At 40.8% G+C, this 25,039-nt stretch overlaps 1 protein-coding gene and 1 long non-coding RNA gene across 9 annotated transcripts in view; both read right to left on the bottom strand.

Moving 5' to 3' along the window:
* PTPRM (protein tyrosine phosphatase receptor type M) overlaps positions 1–25,039 on the bottom strand; it is a 656,058-nt gene that overhangs the window by 373,591 nt on the left and 257,428 nt on the right. For all 8 annotated transcript variants that reach the window (XM_042239325.2, XM_042239328.2, XM_042239326.2 and 5 more), the window contains exon 5: positions 8,430–8,545. In XM_042239325.2, the coding sequence (XP_042095259.1) occupies positions 8,430–8,545 (116 nt within the window). The remainder of the gene's footprint in view (positions 1–8,429; positions 8,546–25,039) is intronic.
* LOC132658503 (uncharacterized) lies at positions 14,127–25,034 on the bottom strand. The gene is made up of 2 exons (XR_009598230.1): positions 18,445–25,034; positions 14,127–16,283 (listed from the first exon to the last, which is right to left on the bottom strand). It is a non-coding gene; the product is annotated as an uncharacterized LOC132658503 (long non-coding RNA).

Below are 25,039 nucleotides of genomic sequence, written 5' to 3'. Positions count from 1 at the left end.
AATAAAATTTAAAAAAAGAAAATAATTATAAGAAGCAATTAGAAGAAAATCCCTTCTTTTTGCACTTTTAAACAACTGTTTAAACCATCACAATTTCCCCAGGAAAAATAGATGGTTTTGCTGCTAGCTCACAAATACTGCAAAGCAATAGGAATCAAAGAACCATTTTGTCCAGATGTCATTTGAGTCCTGCAAAAGCAGCAAGTCACTCTGCTACAAAGATCCCACCACAGAAGTGAAGAAAATACAATTTGCCAAAGGAGAAGCCACATGCCTGGGGTAGCAGCCCTCTCTGTAGCAGCATTCGTATAACTAATCATCGTACATCCAGCACATGGAAAGTGCAGGATACACACTTCCTGAATGAAAGCAACCGCTGGCTTCCATCTCAAGAATAAACAGAAACCCCATTAATCTGTCACTTGTCCCTTGTCTTTAGTGGACATCACTTCTTATAACAGAGACACACATAATTTTCTCGCAAATGGACAATAGCCAGTTCCCTTTGCTTTGAATGAAGGGAATGAAGGGTGGCATTTTACACATAGGAGAAATGCAGAAGAGAATAATGATATGATTTCTAATTTCAAAGTTCATCCCCTATAGGTGCTACCTGACTGCCACTGTGTGTCAGTAACAGAAGTCTCTGATCTTGTCCCAAACTGGGTCCCTCTAGGACTAAAAGCACCATGAATTTTTCTCTATTCTGTTTCTCTGGTCCTAAAGACAATTTTGAAATGAAAACCCATCCAAAATTGTCAAATTTCCCCCCTACTCTCTTTTCTAGGTACAAGAAGATCAAACCAGTCAATCCTAAAAGAAATTCCAAATATTCATTGGAAGGACTGATACTGAAGCTGAAGCTGCAATACTCTGGCCATCTGATGCAAAGAGCCAACTCATTGGAAAAGACTGATGCTGGGAAAGATAGAGGGCAGGAGGAGAAGAGGGCCACAGAGGAGAGATGGTGGAATGGCATTATCGGCTCAATGGACATGAGTTTGAGCAAACTCTGGGAGATGGTGAAGGACAGGGAAGCCTGGTGTGCTGTAGTCCATGGGGTCACAATGAGTTAGACACAGCAGAGTGACTGAATAATACCACCACCAATTCCAGATAACTAGACTGAAAATCTTCTAGGGCTCTCAAGATTACCTAAAGCAGGTATGTTTAAGTACTAGCTGAAATATCCTCCATTTTTCCCTCCCCTTCCAAAAAGAAGAGAAAGAAAGAGATTCTAACAGTGTCCAAACTCTCCAGGGTCCCCGCACTAGGGCTCAGATCACCAAAAGCAGACAGACAGGGTAGCGGATGCTTAACTCTAGATCTCGGGAATTCTGGAGCAGGGCTTTCTGCATCTCCCTGTCTCATGACACAGCTGTGGATCCTTGGAAGCAAGAGACACACACGAACCCTTTGATGAATATGAGAAAAGAAAGAATAAATGCTTTAACAGGACGTGTGGTTCCTGGGTTTAAAGCCAGCAGTCCTCAAGGATAGCAGTTGATGCCTCTCTCTTCCATCCTCCTAAATGAACCATCCTGACCTGCGGTTTTCACAGCACATCCTCACATCCTGGCCCAGCGGCTGTCAGATCCCATCAGAGGCCAAGGCCCTTGGACAAGGCTCCAGCGACTCCTGGCCCATCCTCCTCAAAGTGCCAGCCACTTACACCTTCTTTGACTGAGGCAGGTAATACCACAGTGTACAATTTTTAATGAATTTCTCCCAGAATCTCCATAGACATGTCCTACTATTTCATCCATGTGAAAGAAACCTTCACGTTTAAATGGAGGTAATCCAAAATCATATCAGTTAAAAGATATGATGTAAGCTTTCAAGGTTGTCGGTGGTTTCAGGCTGAATATTCAATATTATATCATATAAATGGATACTGAACTGACTAAAACAATAATGGATGTGATTTCAACCACTCAAAACTTTAAGAAAAAAAAAAAAACTTTAAGGAGCCAATGGTTCCTACAGCAACTGAAGACAGTCCTTTTTGTGCCTTCCTGGTATTTTCTATGACAGTAAGTGATATTAAATTTATGCTTTAATATACAGGGTCTAAAACACGTAAGTTAGGCTTGACAAGGGAACCATAATTTGACTCCCTTTCAAATCATTTTACAGTTTTTATATATAATAACAAAATCATTCTGATATACAGCTGTGATTTTTTTTTCCCCTCACAATCTGTAAAGGAAACTAAAAGCCACCAAGAAATGTTGACCAAATACACACATCCCGAAACACAAAAGCCAAGGCAACATTCCACACACATGAATACAATTTTTATCTTGTGTGTGTGAAATTGCTTCAGTTGCCCTACTCTTTGCGACCCCATAGACTATTGCCTGCCAGGCTCTTCTGTCCATGGGATTTCCCAGGCAAGAATACTGGAGTGGGTTGCCATGCCCTCTTCTGGGGGATCTTCCTGACCCAAGGATCAAGCCAACACCTCTTTATGTCTACCTGCAGTGGCAGGCAGATTTTTTACCACTAGCACCCCCTGCGGAGCCCATAATTTTCATCTTAAATGCCGATAAAAGGTAGGTATCACTTAAATTGCCAACTGATGATTATGAGTCCATGAAGAAAGATCTGGATCATCATTCTATGCAAGAGGCATTACAGTTAAGAACAAAGATTTTGGACTTAGATGGCTTGGCTCACAGTTCTTCTTACTAGCAACAAGTCAATGCAAAAATCTCTGAAACTTTCCGAGACCCAGTTACATCTTTATTCTGTAAATGGGCGCATAAAAGAATTCTCATAGGGATCAGTTAAGAGAAAAAAAAAATTGCTGAACAAAGGCTGGAGTTGTGGTCCACTGCAGTCCATGGGGTCGCGAAGAACTGGACATGACTGAGCAACTGAATAACAACAAAATGATGGTTCTAAAGTTAATGCTGATATTTTCACAGTAAATCTGAGACTATTTGGTTAACAGGCTAATATCTGAAATACAAGGTCAGTCAATCAGTGGAGAAAAATGTCCAAGTGACAGAATTTAGTCATTTATAATAAGCAAATATATTTATACATATAATTGACTTTTACTAACAAAACAGAACTATCTACAATACATATAACAATTGGACAGATGAGTATGTAAAGTTCTCTATATCTTCTGAGCTTGTTTTTTCATTAATAATTGTGGAATTTAATTTGAAGATTGTTCCAAATTCAGGCTTTACATAATTCTGTAGTGCTAAAAAGTGAGTCATTTAAAATTGATGGAGAGAAAAGGATGATTTTCCAGGTTTCTTTCACCAGCTGCCATTCACCCAATGCACAGTCCTGGGCTTGATCACAGCTTCCATCCATCTACCTTTGAAAAGGCATCTCAAGGATTCCCTGGGGTCTCAGTGGTAAAAAAAAAAATCTGCCTGCCAATGAAGGAAACATGGGTTCGATCCCTGGTCTGGGAAGATCCCACATACCGCACAACTAAGGCTGTACACCAGAACTACCGAGTCTGTGCTCTAGAGTCCATTTTCCACAAGACAAGCCACTGCAGTGAGAAGCCTGTGCATAGCAACTAAAGAGTAGCCCCCACTCTCTACAACTAGAGAAAAGCCTGAGCAGAAACAAAGACACAGCATAGCTAAAAATAAATGGATTAATTTTTTAAAAAATTAAAAGAAAAAGCCTTTCCACCACCTCCTTGTTTTCTCGCATCTGTCCTGGAAGCTGGATCACCTTCATTTCGCACCCACATCTGAGTCTGCTGTGGTGGCTGAGTCCTGTAGATCGCAATGTTTCCATCCTCCTCCGTATTCATATGATGAGGGCTGCTCCCCACTGCGACTGTAATGGAGATGGGGCTTTTGGAAGCCAGCTAGGTTGAGATGTACTTCCTTGGTGGCTCAGATGGTAAAGAATCTGTCTACAATGTGGGAGGCCCGGGTTTGATCCCTGGGTGGGGAAGATTCCTTTGGAGAAGGGAACCACTCTAGTAGTCTTGCCTGGAGAATCCCATGGGCAGAGGAGTCTGGTAGGCTACTGTCCATAGAGTCACAAAGAGTCAGACACAATTGAGCGACTAACACTCAATGTTCAGATGAGGTTGAGATGAGGTTGTGCGTGTGGAGCCCGAAGGGTGGGATGGAGGCCCTTACAAGGGGAGGAAGAGCCCAGAGGACGCACATGACTATGCAGCAAGAAGTTGTTGGTCTGCAGACCCATGAGCTGGTCCTCTCCAAGAACACGCATGCTGGTTCCGGATCTTAAGACTGCCAGCCCCCAGAACTGTGAGAGATAAATGTCTGTTGGTTAAGCCTCCCAGTCTACAGTATTTTTGTTACAGTGCTTTGGTGATTTACTGAAAAGCTGAAAGAGGTATTATAAATACTAATTCCCAAGATAAGCCTATGGAGATAAACAAAATTTTAAATATTTCAGAAAGAACAACAGTAATTCTAATATAATTACATGTGGCTCAAAGGGTCAATGACTGTATGAACATATATAACTCAGAAATTGATACCATCAGCAAATAATATCTAAGTATAAAAAAGAACATCTAAAATTCTATTTTCTCAGAATCTTATACATAAACAGACTCTAGGATATTTCAAACTGTAGGCTCCACAAGTGATCAGAAAGTTGATAACAACAAGAAATGCATGCTCTTGTTTTGGTTACTTGAATGGCTTTCCAAATCTGTTTCATTTGAGAGTCTCCCACAGTTACAGCCCAGGTTCATGCAAAGATCACCACATCTGATAGTACACAGCAAGGATACTCAGCAGATTCAATGCACGTCGGTTTCTTTTTTATCACATAAAAATACTTTGATAGATGCTGTCTTCCTCTTGCACACTGTCTGGAAGGTGTTTTAAGTATTTTGCAGCTGTAATAAGTGAGGCTCATGAGCTGTGTTTTATTTTGTTGTTCTGTATTCTAGAAAGACCAGCTCCATGCTGGCAATAACCTGCCTGGCCCACGGATGAGATGGAGAAGATGGAAGCAGATGGGGTCCATCTGTTAACCATAAACACTTCTTCATTAGTGTCATCCTCAGATTTATGTGTGTTATGTTTTTGAGAAAGACTCTGGCATTGATTATATTTAATCTATATTTTTAAGCAATCAAACCACTGGCTATTTTTCATAGATGTGGATCAAGATGTACACATTGTACAGATGGACTTTTTTTTTTTTTTTTTTTGTCAAGATGCCTCCTGGATGTAAATCATGTGATGTCAGTTACATCCAAATCCTTCTAACAGAGTGGTAAGTGCACACAGACTATTCACCTAGGTCTGGATATAAGCAGCCAGCACAGCGGAGTAGAATTAATCTGGAGTAGAAATGAAGAAACAGGATTATTTCCAGGTATGCCATCTACCTTCGTGACTGTCAACCATCCTGCACCTCAAACTCATAAAAAAGTACAGAGCCAAGGGGTGCAACATGAAACTCTGAAAAATGCATTATGGTAGAATTCAAAAGATGCAATGCAAATTACTGTGTAATGTAAGTATAAATGATCACACTTCACAATGATGTTGTTTTTGTTCAGTTGCTAAGTCGTGTCCAACTTTTTGCGACTCCAAGGACTGCAGCATGCCAGACTCCCCTGTTCTTCACTATCTCCCAGAGTCTGTTCAAACTCATGTTCATTGAGCTGGTGATGCCATCCAATCATCTCATCCTTTGTTGCCCTCTTCTCTTCCTGCCTTTAATCTTTCCCAGCATTATGGTCTTCTCCAAAGAATCAGTTCTTCACATTAGGTGGCCAAAGTATTGGAGATTCACCTTCAGCATCAGTACTTCCAATGAATATTCAGAGTTGATTTCCTTTAGGATTGGCTGGTTTGATCTCCCTGTTGTCCAGGGAACTCTCAAATAAAGGATGTTCCCCAAATAAAGGATGTCCTATTCATTTCTTTTTTTTAAATTTTTTAAAAATTTTTTTTTTTTTAGTTTTTTATTTTTTAAATTTTACAATCTTTAATTCTTACATACGTTCCCAAACATGAACCCCCTCCCACCTCCCTCCCCACAACATCTCTCTGGGTCATCCCCATGCACCAGCCCCAAGCATGCTGCACCCTGCTTGACTTACTACTGGGAAGATTCAAGTGACAGAAAAATTTAAAACAATCTTTCATTTAATTTTCCACCTGAATCTTAGAATTACTTTGAGGAGCCAAGTGAATTGAGATGCAGAAAAGCATTTTTTTTAAGTGTTGTAACATTAGAGGAAGAAGGAAGAAAAGCCTATATTCATACCTCCAAGGCCAGAGGGATTTTGTCTAGTTTTCCAGGGCTGCTTCTCCCCACGACTTGTGAAGAAAGGCCTGAAGCAAAGACTCAGGCCCAGGCAGGAGAGCAGGAGGACTCTGTAAAACCACCCCCCGCCACAAACCCTTATGCTGCTGGAACCATCTCATACAAATCCAGGTTAATAGAAGCCATCCTTGCAAGCAAAAGACACTTGTCTTATTTCAGCCGCTATTAATAAAATAAATGCCTATCCAAACAGAGGAAATAAATTATTGAACACTAAAATATTCGAACAACACAAAGACTCACAAGCCAAATAACAGGCTGAGTCCAGGACAATCTCATTGTCACTAAGAATTTCAAAGTCATCCCACTTCTGTCTTTGTCATCAACCCCTTCTTGACACAACCCTTCTCGAAAGCTGCAGAGCAACATGCAGTCACGGATGTCAGAGGACCCCCAAAGCATTTAAGGTATCTCTTCCAGAATGTGTTCCCATTTGTCATTGTCCTGCTGACAAATCTGGGGATAGCACAGTTGGCTGTTTTTCATTTCCCCCAGAAATGGAGGAGGAAAAACAATGACCATTGACTTCAGTTGTGATGATCCAAAGAATACAGGATTTAAAAATTATAGCACGTGTCCATGCTCAGTCATGTCTGACTTTTTGTGACCCCATGGACTGCAGCCCGCCAGGCTTCTCTGTTCATGGCATTCTCCAGGCAAGAATGCTGGAGTGGATTGCCATTTCCTTCCCCAAGGGATCTTGCTAACCCAGGGATCAAATCTGCATCGCCTGCATCGGCAGGTGGTTCTTTACCACTGTCATCACTTGGGAAACCTTTACATTTTATAGGGCATCAGGCAAATGTGACACATGATGATTGTTGCTATGCTGCAGAAGGAGACAAGGGTAGGTGGAGAGTGATGTGTACTGAGAAGTCAGCAGGCGTGGAACAGAAGCCCAGGTGGAGTGGAACAGATGCACAGAAGGGTCAGAATACAAAGCAGGTCCATAGCAAACTAAAATAAACAACCAAACCAAACCAAAACCCACTATAGGATCCCTAAGGAAAGAGGGGTGAAATCAACATGAGTCAAGGTGGGGAATGAGCAGCCTGTGGACCAATGCACAGCAAGAAGCAACAAGAATGAAACTGGAGAGTTCTATGGGGGAAACCAAACCTAGAGTCTAAATAAGTGGATGGCAAACTGGTTAGAGGGGTCAGGTCACTTAATCTCATTTGGTCAGAATTCCTGAGACCCTTGATCTGTCCATGAAACTACTGGCTGTGCAAAATACAGATGGTAGAGTTTGCAAGACAAGAAAACAAGACACAAAAGTGATGATGACACTAAAAACATCTACTTTTTTTAAAAAAAATAATGTATTTATTTTTAAATTGAAGGATAATTGCTTTACAGAATTTTGTTGGTTTCTGCCAAACATCAGCATCAACAACAATGAAATGTCTACTTAAATGCTCAAAGGGCTTCCCAGGTGGCTCAGTGGTAAAGAATTTGCCTGCCAATGAAGAAGACCCAGGTTCAATTGCTGGGTTGGGAAGATTCCCCTGGAGAAGGAAATGGCAACCCACTCCACTCCAGTATTTTTGCTGGGAAATCCCATGGACAGAGGAGCCTGGTGGGCTATAGTCCATGGGGTCGCAAAAAGTCAGACAAGACTTAGCGACTAAACAAAACAGAACAAAAACAAATAAAAATGGTCAAAAGTAAAAGATGTGTTACTAATTTCTAGGTTTAGGCCTATGGCTAGGGAGCTGAAAATTAACAAAAATGCCTATAAGTTTGTGTATGACATGCCCATGTGATTCTTTGGGTTTTTATCAAGAGGATGAACAGGGAGAAGGTATTATATTTTGGACTCTAACATCTTGCTCTAAAAGTAACTCAGTAACCAGATCGTCCAAACAAGATGGCTAAGTAGAAGCAAGGGCAAAACCACAAATTCCCAGCAAGGTTTATGAAGAATAACATTGAACTTGTCTCGAACTCTTTGTTACCTGGCTACACACTGTGGAAGCAAGAGAAGTACTGGGGAGACTGCTCAGAGTATCCTCTTCCTCCCTGCTGGTGTCCTGACACTAACCAGATCTCCAGGGCCCTCCCCAGGGACAGGCTCTCTGCCCACTGGACTCACTCTGAACCATGAACGTGAGTTACTATACCTGTAGCCAGAGCCTGTCTCCAGCCACGGTCCTGCCGATGGCGCTGCACTGGAAGGTGGCAAACTGGCCAGCGTTGACCTCCACATTCTGAATCCGCAGGAAGTGGGGCGTCCTGGCTGCAGGAAGACAAAGAAGGAAAGATGTTGAAAGTGGAGGTCTGAACCCGTGTGGGTCTTTTCAAATCTGCCTGCAATTTCGGGCCTTTCCCTTTTGTTTACCTTTGAAGAAAAGAATGCCTTTGCTACTAAGAGCTTTAAAGATTTCATTACGCCTGTAAAAGAGGTTCTGGAAAGATCTGCTGTGTTCTCTAACAGCCAGGCATTCTGGGATAGAACCAGACGGAAAGAAGATATTTTATGGTCCCTGCTGTGCAAATTATCATAGCTCAGCAGTCTTCTTGTAATAACAGATCTGTATTAATAAAGATTACACTGAGGCCTAATTGATGTTTTGAACAAAAACATATTAGATATTTATACTAGGAGCATGAAAAGAACAGTAAGAAGTTAAATGATGTTGTCAAGGAAACTTTTTAAGCCAAGTACGGAGCTGTGAGTAATATATATTTTAATACAACTAATTGGTATGCAGCACTCCTCATGTAATATTTCCCAGCGACCAAAATACTCTCCCCATAGACAGACTCTGCGAAATTACACTGGAACGGCTACAGCATGGCGGGTTTTACTGATTCTTATTTCCAATTCAAGGAGGAAGAATGCTTCCAACTGCTAAATAGCATTAAGTTTCAGAACATGCATTGTCCATAGGGGACACCTGTTTAAACAAAGCATCGTTCTATTTGATCTGAGAAGCACAGATCCGTTTCAGTAGCACACTGAAAACATCCATCGAGGAACTGGAGGGATGGGTTGGGAAATAAATTTTATGATAACTTCTCCTTTTAGGAAAACACTCTCTTACCAGTACAAGGATAGAGTGAAAGAGAAGCAAGAGGTGGGGGAGGGGGAGGTTAGGGAGTAGATAAGAAGAAAACAGGATGGTGATGTTTTCTGGGAGAAATAGAGAAATCTGAACAACAGCTAGAAGGCATTGTTTATGCCTTGCCAGCCAACGTGTCTCTGGATCACACCTTTCAAAGAATGGTCCACCACTCCTGGGCACCGAAAAATGATATATAGCACTAACATTAGCCTGTGAAAAACATAATTAGGGGGCTTCTCTTAGCAGTCCAGTAGATGAGACCTCTCCTTCCAATGCAGGGGTTCAATCCTTGTTTGGGGAGCTAAAATCCCACAAGCCTCTCTGCCAAAAAACCAGAACATAAAAACAACAGAAGCACTACTGTAACAAATTCAATAAAGACTTAGAAAAGCACAATTAGGAGTGAAAGTGAATTACTATCTAAGAACAAAGAAAAATGTAGTTTAATACCAATAACACAGAGGAAACCCCCATTACTCATTTGAAGACCAGCAATAACTGCAACAATGCGTTCATGATGCCTGGCATGCAAAATGTCCTCAGTAATTTCTAAAACAGCAGTATAACTGTGGGTCACTGTCTCTAATACTATTATATTCACTTAGAAGCTTATAAACTATTTCTCATTAACTTAACCAAATTCCCCTTAGTCAAGAACAGCACAAGTTTATGGTTAAATTTTAAAGATCTGTGCAAAAGTCCTTGCATCAAGTTTCTTTTTCTAACTCTTTGTTCCCAAGAAGCTGAAAGAACCATTGTTTTCAAAAAGTGGCCAAAGGTAACATTTTTTTGGGAGCATTTCATGGGGCAGAAACTTTTCTATTGATGACTCACATGTGTTCTCTGAGGAAGGTTTTTTTCCATCATTTTACTTGTGGGTACTTAGCCAGTGAGAGCCAGACATGGAGTGGAAACTTGGGTCTGGCCAGTTCCAAAGCTCAGATGCTGCCCGCTAGGCAACACGGCTTTGTAACTAGGTGAATGCCTTTCCCGGGCTCTGCATCCCACCAGGCATGGCTCCCGGTCTGACTGTTGGAATTCAAGCTCCTTTCAAGGCCCCTCCCCATTGCCGTTCTTTCCATAAAGCTTGCATGGATTCCCTCAGCTTGCAGTCAGACCTCTGCACCATCACTTGTCCTCTGTCGGGGCATCTCACTGGTGGTACCCTCTCCTGTCCTCCCACCTCTTCCTCTGGCTGCAGGTCACTCCCACATACTGGCTTCCTAACACAAAATGCTGGGTGTGTAACCATCTTTCATGACCACTTGGGCACTGTCAACCCACCTGGTTAAACCCAGGGTCCCTCCAGTCTGTGCTGAAGGGTTGCTAATTATTTTGAGTATCACCCAGGATATATCCCCATATAGTTAAGCTACTAGAAATTTTAAAAAAAAATTTACTCTCTTGGGATAAACCATAATGCAAAAGGACATTAAAAAAGAACATATATATATGTATAAGGGAGTCACCGTGCTGTGCAGCAGATTGGCATGACATTGTAAATCAACTATATTTCTATTTAAAAAGACATAAAGGTACTGATAGGACGTCCCTGGTGGCTCAGACAGTAAAGCGTCTGCCTACAATGCGGGAGACCCAGGTTTGATCCCTGGGTTGGGAAGATCCTCTGGAGAAGGAAATGGCAACCCACTCCAGTACTCTTGGCTGGAAAATCCCATGGACAGGGGAGAGTGGCAGGCTACAGTCTACGGGGTCGCAAAGAGTCAGACACGACTGAGCGACTTCACTTTTACTTTCAAAGGTACTGATAATATATATTCTTATTTGCAATGCACAAGACAGTCCATACCACGGTCAGTGCTAAAAATATGTTTACTTCCTTGCATGAAAAGACTCACCATTATTAAATTCTCCTTTCTTTGATTACTGATGAAAAAAGTCTCCCTTAAAAAATCCATGGCAAAATGTCCATGTGCTGCTCATGCTTGTCTTAGACCTTGGCTTCCTACCCTGTATGCCACCTGAGATCCTTCTTTTCTCCCTCCTTACCCTCCAAGGCTGCCAGCATTCTCAAAACTCCTCTTTTTCCTTATGCTCTATAACTGAGCTCCCTTAGCTTCTCTCACTCAGAAGGGCTCATCCAGGTGTTGTGGGGCTGCAGAGTTTTTCACCCTCCGCTCCCCTAGGGAGGCAGGAATGCAAGGAAAGTCTTTCTTCCCAGAGTGACCTCTCCCCTAGAGATCTGCAGCCTTTCAAAGGCTTCCGCACTTTCTAACTGGCACACAGGGAAAGCTAAAAAACATTCAGTTTGCAGCATCAAGAATAAGTTTCCCACAGACTAAAGTCATTTACAGAAAATGAATTTCAATCTTGAAATTTTAAGTTCATTCTTTATCAGGCATGTCAGGATCGTTATTTTCAAAGAGCAAGGGTGGGCCACACATATTGTTTTCCCTTTTTCTAATGTTACAGCCTGTTTCTGAACTGCTGAAAAATAGGATACTTTATTTGTATCCAAATCCAAACTGCCTCCTGAAATGACTTACCTAGATCAGCTTCATTTACCTATCCCTCCTACCAATATGAACTAAAATATTAAAAGATGTCCAATGTATTTAAAATCAATTCCATTCTTTTTCCTAAGATTTTTGATTAAAGTAATTTTTTACCTTTAGAAAACACTTTCGATAATAAACATTAAAATTAAAGAAATAACATATTGGAAACAGTGTCAGACTTTATTTTTTTGGGCTCCAAAATCACTGCAGATGGTGACTGCAGCCATGAAATTAAAAGATGCTTACTCCTTGGAAGGAAACTTATGACCAACCTAGATAGTATATTCAAAAGCAGAGACATTACTTTGCCAACAAAGGTCCGTCTAGTCAAGGCTATGGTCTCTCCAGTGGTCATGTATGGATGTGAGAGTTGGACTGTGAAGAAAGCTGAGCGCTGAAGAATCAATGCTTTTGAACTGTGGTGTTGGAGAAGACTCTTTAGAGTCCCTTGGACTGCAAGGAGATCCAACCAGCCCATTCTGAAGGAGATCAGTCCTGGGTGTTCTTTGGAAGAACTGATGCTAAAGCTGAAACTCCAGTACTTTGGCCACCTCATGGGAAGAGTTGACTCATTGGAAAAGACTCCTGATGCTGGGAGGGATTGGGGGCAGGAGGAGAAGGGGATGACAGAGGATGAGATGGCTGGATAGCATCACTGACTCAATGGACGTGAGTTTGAGTGAACTCCGCAAGTTGGTGATGGACAGGGAGGCCTGGCGTGCTGCAATTCATGGGGTCGCAAAGAGTTGGACATGACTGAGCAAATGAACTGAACTGAACTGAAATTTAAATTAAAAACCTGAATTTAGAATTTTCTAACTACTTTGTTTCTTAATCGTATATAAATTTACCTTTAAGAAGCAGCTTTGGAAATAGGTATGCTTTTCTGCACTATCTATCATGCGATTCTTTTTGAGCTCATGGACTGTAGCCCGCCAGGCTCTTTGGCTCATGGGGTTTTCCAGGTGAAGATACTGGTGTGTGTTGCCATTTCTTTCTCCAAAGGATCTTCCCAACTCAGGGATGGAACCCACATCTCCTGTGCCTCCTGCATTGCAGGCAAATTCTTTTACCTGCTGAGCAATCGAGGAAGCCTGTACACTTTATGATTTTTAAATGGAAAGCATTTGCTAACCTGTGGCGGAGACACCTGTCTGCAGACCTAAGCTTGGGCCTTCTGAGAGAGGCTGGTAAATACCCACTTAGATCCACCAAGGCTCACAGTGACTCCAGGAATGTTCCTATAGATTGCTTATTTGTACTAAGTAAGGAGGCAGATAAAAACCATATCAGAGAACAGATACAAAAGGGGGGTGATCATCAGAAGCAGAGAAATGAAGATGAAACAAAAAATCCTACTGTAACAACAACAGAAGCTTCCAGTACCCGGCAGTTACGCTATTTATGGGTGGCTCTGAGGTCTGGTGGGAGATCCTGGTTCTGCATAAAATTATTAGAGCAGGCCTTGGCCATTAAAGAAATTACATCCTTTAACTTAGTCTATTGGTATCTATTTACCTTTTTGTGACTACTGCGCGCTTCTGAAAAAAATTTAACAAGCTATTGTGAGCATTTTCCTTGTTAAAGATTTACCTAAAACTATTAGAAAAAGTTGTAGTTCACAATCAGGGATCGTGTCACCTCCCCCCCCAGAGAACATCTGATGATATCTGGGACATTTTTGTTTGTCACAACAGGCGTAGGGGAGGTGGCGGGGCAGATGCTGCTGGAACCCAGTGTGCAGAGGTCAGCAATGGTGTTAATATTCTACAACGCACAAGACAGCCTCCACAGAAAGGAATTACCCCTCCTAATGTCAATAATGTCAAGGTCGTGAAATCCTTACATATATACGGGCTTCCTAGGTGGCACAATGGTAAACAAACAAACAAACAAACAAACTCCACCCGAAATGCAGGAGACACAAGAGACCTGGGTTCGATCCCTGAGTTGGGAAGATTCTCTGCAGGAGAGCATGGCTACTCACTCCAGTATTCGTGCCTGGGAAAATCCACGGATAGAGGAACCTGGCAGGCTCCATGGGGTCGCAAAGAGTACACACACACACACACACACACACACACACACACACGTATATATCATATGAACATAAAAAAGTTAACTGGAACATTCCTTTACTTTGGACCTCTGAGTTTCTTAAACATAATGCCAAGACACAAGAGTTCATAATTAAATCCTCATGTAGACTTTTTGTTTTTTTCCTTAGGGTAAATTTTTAGAAATCGAATTACTAAGACAAAAAGAAGCATTTTTAAAAGACTTTAGACACAAGTTGCTGAACTGCTTTCCTTCAAGTGTATAACAAACTGCATTTCTACCAGCAGGGCATGTGATGCTTTTTTTTTTAACCACCCCTCAAAAATGTTACATATTAATTTCTGCATTTTTTTTGAAGAATTTGATTAAATATATGTGCTCTGCTTCATCAGCTTACCTAACAATAATAAATAGCAGGAATATCGGAACTGTCACTGGTTCTGCCATAGGTCTGTCCATGCACAGTAAAGCTGCCCTGGAAGGCTGCTTTCCTAAGGGCCCTGTTTCTAGCAGTGGCTACTGAACCAAAGAGAAAGGCATAGAAAAACTGATTTATCAATACAGTTTTATAATTATATTAGGAGTTCTTTTAGGTTATAACTTACATTTTTAATTTGCTGGCCAAAGTATGACTGTGTGACATTATTTCTTTATCTTCATCCTTATTAAGACATGCTGCTCAGAATGGGGCTTATCTTTTCTCCTTTAGAAAGGATCTGATGTTCAATATGGCTTTCTCAAAGACTCCAGGGCTTATTATCTGCACAATAAGGTTAGCGTCTAAGGAACTGATACCTTTGTTCAAATGTATTGGGCGGGGGGTGTGGGTGCCTCTGGAACAATGGCTCAGCGGTAAAGAATCCACCTGCCAATGCAGAAGTAGGAGACACGAGTTCAATCCCTGGGTCTGGAAGATCTCTTGGAGGAAGAAATGGCAACTCACTCCAGTATTCTTGCCTGAAAAATCCTATGATCGGAGGAGTCTGGCGTTTACAGACCATGGGGTCAACAAGGAGTATGACACGACTGAGCAACTGATCAAACACACACTGCTTTGGAATGGATTGGCTGTCTTTGGTTGGGGCAACAGTGTTTCTTGGTTGAGATGAAGACTTCCAGGAAAAAAGGTCATCTGGCTAAAATAATAACGCCATACCTCAAAATGGAAACCAGATGAAGACAGAAAAACCCACTAAGCATAAACCCTTTTATAAGCAAATTATCATTTTCAATTAACAGAATTAATTGACATGAACAGAAGATAGTAACTCACCCACCAGGGTAAATACGACAAAGAGACTGTGGAATTCTTCGTTCCAGATCAGTTTCCTCCAAGATCAAGAAGGTTAAGATTCCTACTAAAGGCATTTGTAAAGTTTTTCGATAAACATTAAAGGTACAGATAATCTTTCCAGAGGTTTAAGACGCCTGGATTCTCCTCACCTAGTGCTATAAACCCTACAAATATTTTTGGTTGGGAAGCAATTGAAGGCTAATACTATTTTAAGGTTGGAGTTTCAGCATATGGGCTTCCCTTGTGGCCTAGACAGTACAAAATCTGTCTGCAAAGCAGGAAAGCCAGGTTTGATCCCTGGGTTTGGAAGATCCCCTAGAGAAGGGCATGACTACCCACTCCAGTATTCTCACCTGGAGAATTCCATGGACAGAGGAGCCTGGCAAGCTACAGTCCTTAGGGCCACAAAGACAGGACTGAGTGGCTAACACTTTCACTTCACTTTCAGCATATATATGTTCAAGCTCAGGCTCTCACTGCCTTTGAATAGATGCAAAAGTTCCTAAACCCAAGCCTTAGTGGATTTTTTTTTCAATTTGCAAAACTGGGATTTTTTTTTTTTTTAAGTACGTATTCCATAGAGTTGGGATAAAGATCAAAGAAGATGCTGCCAGGAGAAGACATTCTGTGTGCCTGGTACTTAGCCTCAAAAATGTTCATTATTATTTAAAATAAGTGATCTATCACTAGAAACTGGAAAAGATCCCAAGAAAAAGAGATCTACAGCCAGAAAAGTTTCAGTTCCACGCTGAGCTGCGTGCTCTGAACCTTGCCAAACCACCTTAATTGGAACACAGGTAGAGCACCAGTAGAGTGGAAAATTCCAATCTAGCCCGTACTCAAAAAGAAAAATTCTCTTTTTCTCTCTAAATTTATAGGCCCATTTGTCTCCTGGGTACCCTTTCAAAATGCTATGCCAGTTTTCCTCTAAAATCTGCAGGAGTTCTAAAAACTAAATATCTTCCATGAATATTAAGAGGTTTTTTGGTAGAACTCTTCTATTTTTTTTTCATTTCTGCCATACTCTGTTGCTTCTTACTAAGATAACTTTTTTTTTTTTTTTTAAATTTTAGTTTTTTATTTCTTAAATTTTAAAATCTTTAATTCTTACATGCATTCCCAAACATGAACCCCCTCCCACCTCCCTCCCCATAACAACTTTCTGGGTCATCCCCATGCACCAGCCCCAAGCATGCTGCATCCTGCGTCAGACATAGACTGGCGATTCAATTCACATGATAGTATACATGTTAGAATGTCATTCTCCCAAATCATCCCACCTCTCCTCTCCCTCTGAGTCCAAAAAGTCCGTTATACACATCTGTGTCTCTTTCCCTGTCTTGCATACAGGGTCGTCATTGCCATCTTCCTAAATTCCATATATATGTGTTAGTATACTGTATTGGTGTTTTTCTGGCTTACTTCACTCTGTATAATCGGCTCCAGTTTCATCCATCTCATCAGAACTGATTCAAATGAATTCTTTTAACGGCTGAGTAATACTCCATTGTGTATATGTACCACAGCTTTCTTATCCATTCATCTGCTGATGGACATCTAGGTTGTTTCCATGTCCTGGCTATTATAAACAGTGCTGCGATGAACATTGGGGTACATGTGTCTCTTTCAATTCTGGTTTCTCGTGTATGCCCAGCAGTGGGATTGCTGGGTCATAAGGTAGTTCTATTTGCAATTTTTAAGGAATCTCCACCGTTCTCCATAGTGGCTGTACTAGTTTGCATTCCCACCAACAGTGTAGGAGGGTTCCTTTTCTCCACACCCTCCAGCATTTATTGCTTGCAGATTTTGGATCGCAGCCATTCTGACTGGTGTGAAGTGGTACCTCATTGTGGTTTTGATTTGCATTTCTCTAATAATGAGTGATGTTGAGCATCTTTCATGTGTTTGTTAGCCATCCGTATGTCTTCTTTGGAGAAATGTCTATTTAGTTCTTTGGCCCATTTTTGATTGGGTCGTTTATTTTCTGGAATTGAGCTGCATAAGTTGCTTGTATATTTTTGAGATTAGTTGTTTGTCAGTTGCTTCATTTGCTATTTTCTCCCATTCAGAAGGCTGTCTTTTCACCTTGCTTATAGTTTCCTTTGTTGTGCAGAAGCTTTTAATTTTAATTAGATCCCATTTGTTTATTTTTGCTTTATTTCCAGAATTCTGGAGGTGGATCATAGAGGATCCTGCTGTGATTTATGTCTGAGAGTGTTTTGCCTATGTTCTCCTCTAGGAGTTTTATAGTTTCTGATCTTACATTTAGATCTTTAATCCATTTTGAGTTTATTTTTTGTGCGGTGTTAGAAAGTGATCTAGTTTCATTCTTTTACAAGTGGTTGACCAGTTTTTCCCAGCACCACTTGTTAAAGAGATTGTCTTTACTCCATTGTATATTCTTGCCTCCTTTGTCAAAGATAAGGTGTCCATATGTGTGGATTTATCTCTGGGCTTTCTATTTTGTTCCATTGATCTATATGTCTGTCTTTGTGCCAGTACCATACTGTCTTGATGACTGTGGCTTTGTAGTAGAGCCTGAAGTCAGGCAAGTTGATTCCTCCAGTTCCATTCTTCTTTCTCAAGATTGCTTTGGCTATTCGAGGTTTTTGTATTTCCATACAAATCTTGAAATGATTTGTTCTAGTTCTGTGAAAAATGTGCCTGGTAGCTTGATAGGGATTGCATTGAATTTGTAAATTGCTTTGGGTAGTATACTCATTTTCACTATATTGATTCTTCCAATCCATGAACATGGTATATTTCTCCATCTATTAGTGTCCTCTTTGATTTCTTTCATCAGTGTTTTATAGTTTTCTATGTACAGGTCTTTAGTTTCTTTAGGTAGATATATTCCTAAGTATTTTATTCTTTCGTTGCAATGGTGAATGGAATTGTTTCCTTAATTTCTTTTCTACTTTCTCATTATTCGTGTATAGGAATGCAAGGGATTTCTGTGTGTTGATTTTATATCCTGCAACTTTACTATATTCATTGATGAGCTCTAGTAATTTTCTGGTGGAGTCTTTAGGGTTTTCCATGTAGAGGATCATGTCATCTGCAAACAGTGAGAGTTTTACTTCTTCTTTCCAATTTGGATTCCTTTTATTTCTTTTCTGCTCTGATTGCTGTGGCCAAAACTTCCAGAACTATGTTGAATAGTAGCGGTGAAAGTGGACACCCTTGTCTTGTTCCTGACTTTAAGATAACTTTTTAAAGAATAGAGGTTTTCAGTTATTAACTGATCTCACATCAGCCTTTGATTCCAAAGCCAGGAGTTATCATTGACCAGGATGCAAACCTTTCTGTAGATGTCTCGTATCATCGATTCTTCAAAGCCTGCTACCAAATGCTAACAACAAAATCAGAGAATGGTAATTTGCAAGATCAAAGTGCAAACTGAAATGGACAACAGGTAGACTGTGTCCTGACCCCTTTGTCTTTTCATTTACATTTTAACGTAATGGCAAGGCTGAGATGGGCCGGGGCCATGCCTGCCTGCCAGAATGCACAGTCAACACTTCTATTTGTGCAGCACATCATCACAAACAAAAGAGCCAACTTCTGCTAAAGAGAACACCCAGTACTATCTGAAAACAATCTATTTGCAAACCTTTTTTTTAACTTTTAAAACAGACACTGCTAAATTATCCCATCTAAGAAACCAATCAGTATTTCTACTTAGAGTTACAATCTGCAGTTAATTCATTCTAGTGGGCCAATCAGAATTCAGGCATAATAATAACAGCTAACATTTACTGAGGTCTTAGAAATGTGCTAAGCACTGTTCTAAGTTCATTATGTACATTAACTCATTTAATCCTTACATTTACCCTTTGAGGAAAACACTATTATTATTATTACCTCTACTACATGAGCAAAGTAATAGGGTCACAAAGGCCAAGTAACTCTTGTGAGCAGAAAGCTCTTAACAAACATGTTTCAAGACAAAGCTACTTTTGTTTCACTTGTAAGGTAAGAATAGATCTTTTTGTAAGACAATTTGATTTATTTGGCTGTGCCAGGAATCAAACCCAGGTCCCCCGCATTGGAGTCTTACCCACTGAACCAACAGGGCAGTTGGTTCAGTGAATCTTACCCACTGAACCAACAGTGCAGTCCTGTAAGAATGGATCTTAATGGAATAATCTGTCAAGATGAAAAACAGACTCAACATTCTTATCACAGAAAAATAAGTGAGCCACTATGTAAAGATAACTTTTATTAGTCACTGTATATTGAAGAAAAATGATAGTCCATTGGAGAAAAACCGAAGTTAACTTCTTACCTTTAAAATGAAACAACAGTTCTGAGTTCTGTGCATTTCTCAAACAATGCCTTTATTGGGTCTGCCTTTATTCAACAAACATAATTCAGAAAATAGTTCCAGTTTTTTAATTTGTCACTGTTATTCTCATTTTAATCACACAGTTTGATGTCTTCATAAAAATCTAAATTTGAAAGTAGGCAATGTTTGAGTATGCAAATAAATATGATTGAAAAATTAATTTTGTTTTATAAAATAAGAATAAATTTGAATCAAGAATGCCATATTATGAACTCAACATTTCTTAAGTGTTTAAAGAAATTGCTGACTTACTTCATACTGTGAAGTAGTAATACAGAAATGTCTTAGATTTTGCATTCATTTTGTCCAATATATGGCACATAGGTTTATGAGGGTTTTTGCAATCTTTTTCATTATTACTTGTTAAAATTGGCAGAATAATAATGAGGCATGATTCTGTATAATTTTTGGATTTCACAACTGAAGGAATCATATATGCAAATATCTTTGTATTTAAGGTGTTATGTGACAACAAGTAACAAAGAATGTATGCTATAAGACAAAATTGAAAAAGACATAGGTATCCCATTGTTCACTGCAGCCCTGTTTACAATAGCTAGAACATGGAAGCAACCTAGATGTCCATCGACAGATGAATGGATAATGAAGTTGTGGTCCATATACACAATGGAATATCACTCAGCCATAAAAAGGAACACATTTGAGTCAGTTCTAATGAGGTGGATAAACCTAGAGCCTATTACACAGAGTGAAGTAAGTCAGAAAGAAAATGATAAATATTGTATATTAACACATATATACACAATCTAGAAAAATGGTACTGAAGAATTTATTTTCAGGGCAGCAATGGAGAAACAGACATAGAGAATAGACTTATGGACATGGGGAGAGGGGAGGAGAGGGTGAGATGTATGGAAAGAGTGACATGGAAACTTACATTACCATATGTAAAACAGATAGCCAATGGGAATTTGCTATATGGCTCAGGAAACTCAAACAGGAGCTCTGTATCAACCGAGAGGGGAGGGATAGGGAGGGAGATGGGAGGGAGATTCAAAAGGGAGGGGATATATGTATACCTATGGCTGATTCATGTTGGGGTTTGACAGAAAACAACAAAATTCTGTAAAGCGATTATCCTTCAATTAAAAAGTAAATTAATTTTAAAAAAAGATTGTACACTATAACCCAATGAGATTCATCCTAAGAGTGCTAGGTTGATTTAACATCCCCAAATCAATCAATATAATAATAAAATACACCAGTAGAATAAAAGACAAAAACTATATCGTAATCTGATAGTTAATGGAGTTCAGGAAATGCTACCGAAAACACGGCACCTGGGTACACCGAATATATTAAGCTGAAAGAGTCTGAGAAAACAGCAGAAGCAAGAAGGTCACTCTGACCTTTCCTTCCCTTCTCCCTTGAAATAGGCCATAAAGCCCTCGTGTGACAGATGCCTCCCAGTGCCCAGAGGAAAGGAGCTCCCTATCTCTAAGGACAAAGGTGGAAAAGAAAGTGAAGACACACGCCTTGCTGGGTCTTCCTCAGCTGACCACACTCACAGCATTGTCTACACCACACCACATTCCTCCATGAACGTGCACTCTTCATGAAAACCAGCATGAACACACTCAGGTCTGTCTGTGCATGTCTCCATTTCCTTATGAGGCTCCCGTGTCGCATAAAACATACAGGAAGTGTATCTATATGCTTTTCTCCCATTTATCTGTCTTTGTCAGTTTAATTTTCAAACCCTGTCAGTGACCCTAGGAAGGCCAAGAAAAACTTTCTCCTCTCCTATATAGGTAAAGGAAAAGCACTGGCTAAAATCCAACAGCCTTTCATGACTGATTTTTAAATAACACCCAACAAAGCAGGAATATAACAGAATGTCCTTCCTGATAATGAGCATCTGTGAAAAACCCAAACTCACAGCTAACATAACACTTCATGGTGAAAGGCTGGAAATTTCCCTCCAAAGACATGAACACAACAAAGATGTCTGTTCTCTCCACTTGTACTCAGCACTGTACAGGAGGTTCCAGCCACAGCAAGTAGGCAGGAAAATGAGTAAAAGGCACCCAGGCTGAACAATAGGGTATAAAACTAAACCTAAAGATCGCGGGTCTTGAAAATTCTAAGGATCTACAAAAAACAATTAGCGCTTATAATAAGTAAGTTCAACAGGGTCTCGGGATACAAGGTCAACGTACAGAAATCAGCTGTGTTTCTATACACTTGTAATGAACAATCTAATAATGAAATTAATAGAGCAATTCCATTTATTTGTTGTTGCTTCTCAGTTGCCAAGTGGAGTTTCATGTACTGTAGCACACCAGGCTCCTGCAGAGCAGTATCAAAATGAAAACACAGGAATATATTTAATGAGAGAAGTTCAGTTTGTACCTTGAAGACTGCAAACACTAATGAAGGAAATATTAGAAGGCCCGAGTAAAAGGAAAAACATTCCATGCTCTCACACAACTTTGAGAGGATGAATGGAATGATATGTGATGTTAAAATGCTGCATAGCTTATCAGATATAAAAATACATACCAGCACCACAAGGTAATAATAATAATAATACCCACATATGCCTAAGTTACAACCTGCTTATAAACAGGAGACAATACTATGAAGCTGAAAAAACTGCTTCTTCAGTTTCTCCTACCAGGATTATTGAACCAAATTCAAAATATAGCTTTAGCATGCACACCAAATACAGAAATTATCTATGTTCATCAGAAGTGGTGCGAAGCTACTGCAGAGCCATTTCCGCATTTCAAAACGATCCGGCATCGTACTGTCACTACGCGAAAATCAATTTTATGAGCAACTGTACACCCTTAACAGAACAGCTACTTTTAAAAAACTGTCATAATGCCTGCTCATAAACCTATATGAATCCAAACAGGAGCCTTTAGAGTGAAGTAAATAAAGTTCAGCAGTTTTACATCTTTGGGGAAAGCAGAATTTTGGATATGAAATATTTATGCTCCTTCACGATGTAAATTTAATGAGCCTCAGCATTTCAAAATAATTGATTATTATTTAGAAACCCTGATAGGAAATCCCCTAGAATACAAACTATAAAGCTTTCCATTTTAAGACCAAACGACTGCCTTCTTTAAAATCTTTATTTGCATGTTTTCCCCATAAACTTAGCAATTCAGGAGAAGATAACGACAGAAAGGCCATCATCAAGACCGTTTAAAGCTCACAGTTCAACACACCGTTGCAGCATCCATCACCTTGGGACACAGGCTGTTTTGCGATTCTGTATCTCCTAACAGCAGTTTGTAGAGCCAATTAGGTATCAGAAACGGTATTCTCCAAAGGAGAGACATAAACACCATTTCTGTGGCTGCAGGCAGCTGGTCTTGGGAAGAATGCATTGAACTGTGGGAGACGCATTTCAGGAAGGCTCTGATGGAGGGGGAAGCATTAAGTCTTTCTCTCCTACTGAAGGCAGTGACTAGAATCCTGCCAGATGGGAGGGGGTCCACTTCAGGAGCCATTCTGTTGGCCAGAGGCCTCTGCTCCTGCACCCAGGGCAGCAGAGATACCTGCTGCGTGGTGAGGTTTGCTCCAGGAAATGGCTCAGCACACAGTAGGTCCGTCTGACTTCTCTCCTGGTGAGAGGTGAATCAGAGGCCCTGAACGTTCATGCACCTAAGAGGATCTCAGGGCACTTTTCCAAGCCTGAGGCTATGACTCTGAACAAACTTGACCAAATTCCAACTCAGGTAATTATATTCTGCTTCTTGAATTTGCCCTGCTGTTTCCATTAGGGACAGCACTGTTCCTTTTTTTTTTTTTTTTTTTTTTGCCTTTTCAGAAAAAAGGGACCAAAATTCTTGTTGAATTCACTAGTATTGCTGACAGAAGAAAAGGCCAAGTACCGAGTTACAATAGGCACGTCCTGACGGGGTAATGAGCAAGATGATTGCTGAGCTTGAACTGGGACACCAGATAAAGATCTCAGAGAGCAAGACCCTTTGGGGTGGAATCAAACAACGGTGTCATGAGAGCCCAGTGGAGAACAGCCACCCAGGCTTGCCTGTGACTCCTGTGTGAAGTGATCGCTGGCGCGTGTCTCAGCCCACACAGTAAAAGCAGGCATTCCTGCAAGTGTTTTTATTTCTAGCATCAGCACAGCTATAACCACACTCCCGTGGGTTTGGCTGGGGACCTTCAGCAGAAAGGCTGGCACTAGCAGCAAAGAACCCGCCTGCCAATGTAGGAGACATGAGACGCAGGTTCAAGCCCTGGGTTGGGAAGATCCCCTGGAGAAGGGCATGGCAACCCACGCCAGTATCCTTGCCTGGGAAATCTAATGGACAGAGGAGCCTGGCAGGCTACAATCCACAGGGTCACAGAGTCAGACACGACTGAAGCGATTTAGCACACACGCATGCTTCAGCAGAGATCCAGAATGGTCTGAATGAGCCAATTTTTCTTTAAAGCCAAGGACCCTAAAAATAAAGCAAGCCACCATCTCTGGGATTGTCAAAGATGTAATGTCTGACAATATCAACCTGGGGCCAGGATATGGGCAACTCAAATGTCTATGCACTGCTGGTGGGTGTGTAACTGGGCAGACACCTTTCATAACAATTTGGCAGCATTTTGTAAAACTGTTTCTACCCGACATCTCAGCAACTCTGCCTGTAAGAATACACCTCGCCCAGGTTTTCACAAACTGCATGCAAAGGCATGCGCGTGCACACACGCACACAGGTGTGTCCTGCAGCCATGTCTGTCATAGAGAGAGACTGGGGCTTAGGGGGACTAAATATTCATAGACGAATACAAAACTACAATGTAGTGTACTTATACGATGGAATCTGATGGCCTGACCTAAAAACATAATGTTAAGAGTGGAAAAAAGAAGAGAGTGATTTGTACTGTTCAATGCCACTCATTAGAATTTATAAAGGTGGGATTTCCCTGGTGGTCCAGTGGCTAAGACTCCACATTCCCACTGCAAAGGGTGCAGGTTCGATTCCTGGTCCAGGAACTAAGACCCCACATGCTGTGAGGTATGGCCCCCAAAAAAGAATTTATAAAAGGCAAACATGACTGATTTTTTTCTGAACACATGATTATGGGAAGCTCTGTACACACACACACACACACACACACACACACACACACAGCACACACAGACACATAGATTTGCAGAGTTTTGGTTGCTCAGCTCCCAACATTGTATTCTCAGGTTGGATATTTGAACATACCAAAGTATTCCCACAGTCCCCATTCCTGATTTTTACTTTCAAGGCACTTAGTCATTTTTCACTTACAATGCATCACACATGACACACGTATGTGAACTTCTGGGCTAGCAGAGCGCCGCCTAGAGGTCCATCAGGGACTCTCGAGACAGGACAAACTTCCCTCCAGGTTTTAGCACTTTCTCCCATCCATAACATAAATACACCCCCAACCCTGTCCCTGAAGGATTAAAAGTTGAGGC

The sequence above is a fragment of the Ovis aries genome, chromosome 23 (genome assembly GCF_016772045.2).
Source record: "Ovis aries strain OAR_USU_Benz2616 breed Rambouillet chromosome 23, ARS-UI_Ramb_v3.0, whole genome shotgun sequence".
In the NCBI taxonomy this organism is placed as follows: Eukaryota; Metazoa; Chordata; class Mammalia; order Artiodactyla; family Bovidae; genus Ovis; species Ovis aries.
Note: the sequence above shows the minus strand (reverse complement) of the source record. Positions and strands in the feature narration are given on the sequence as shown.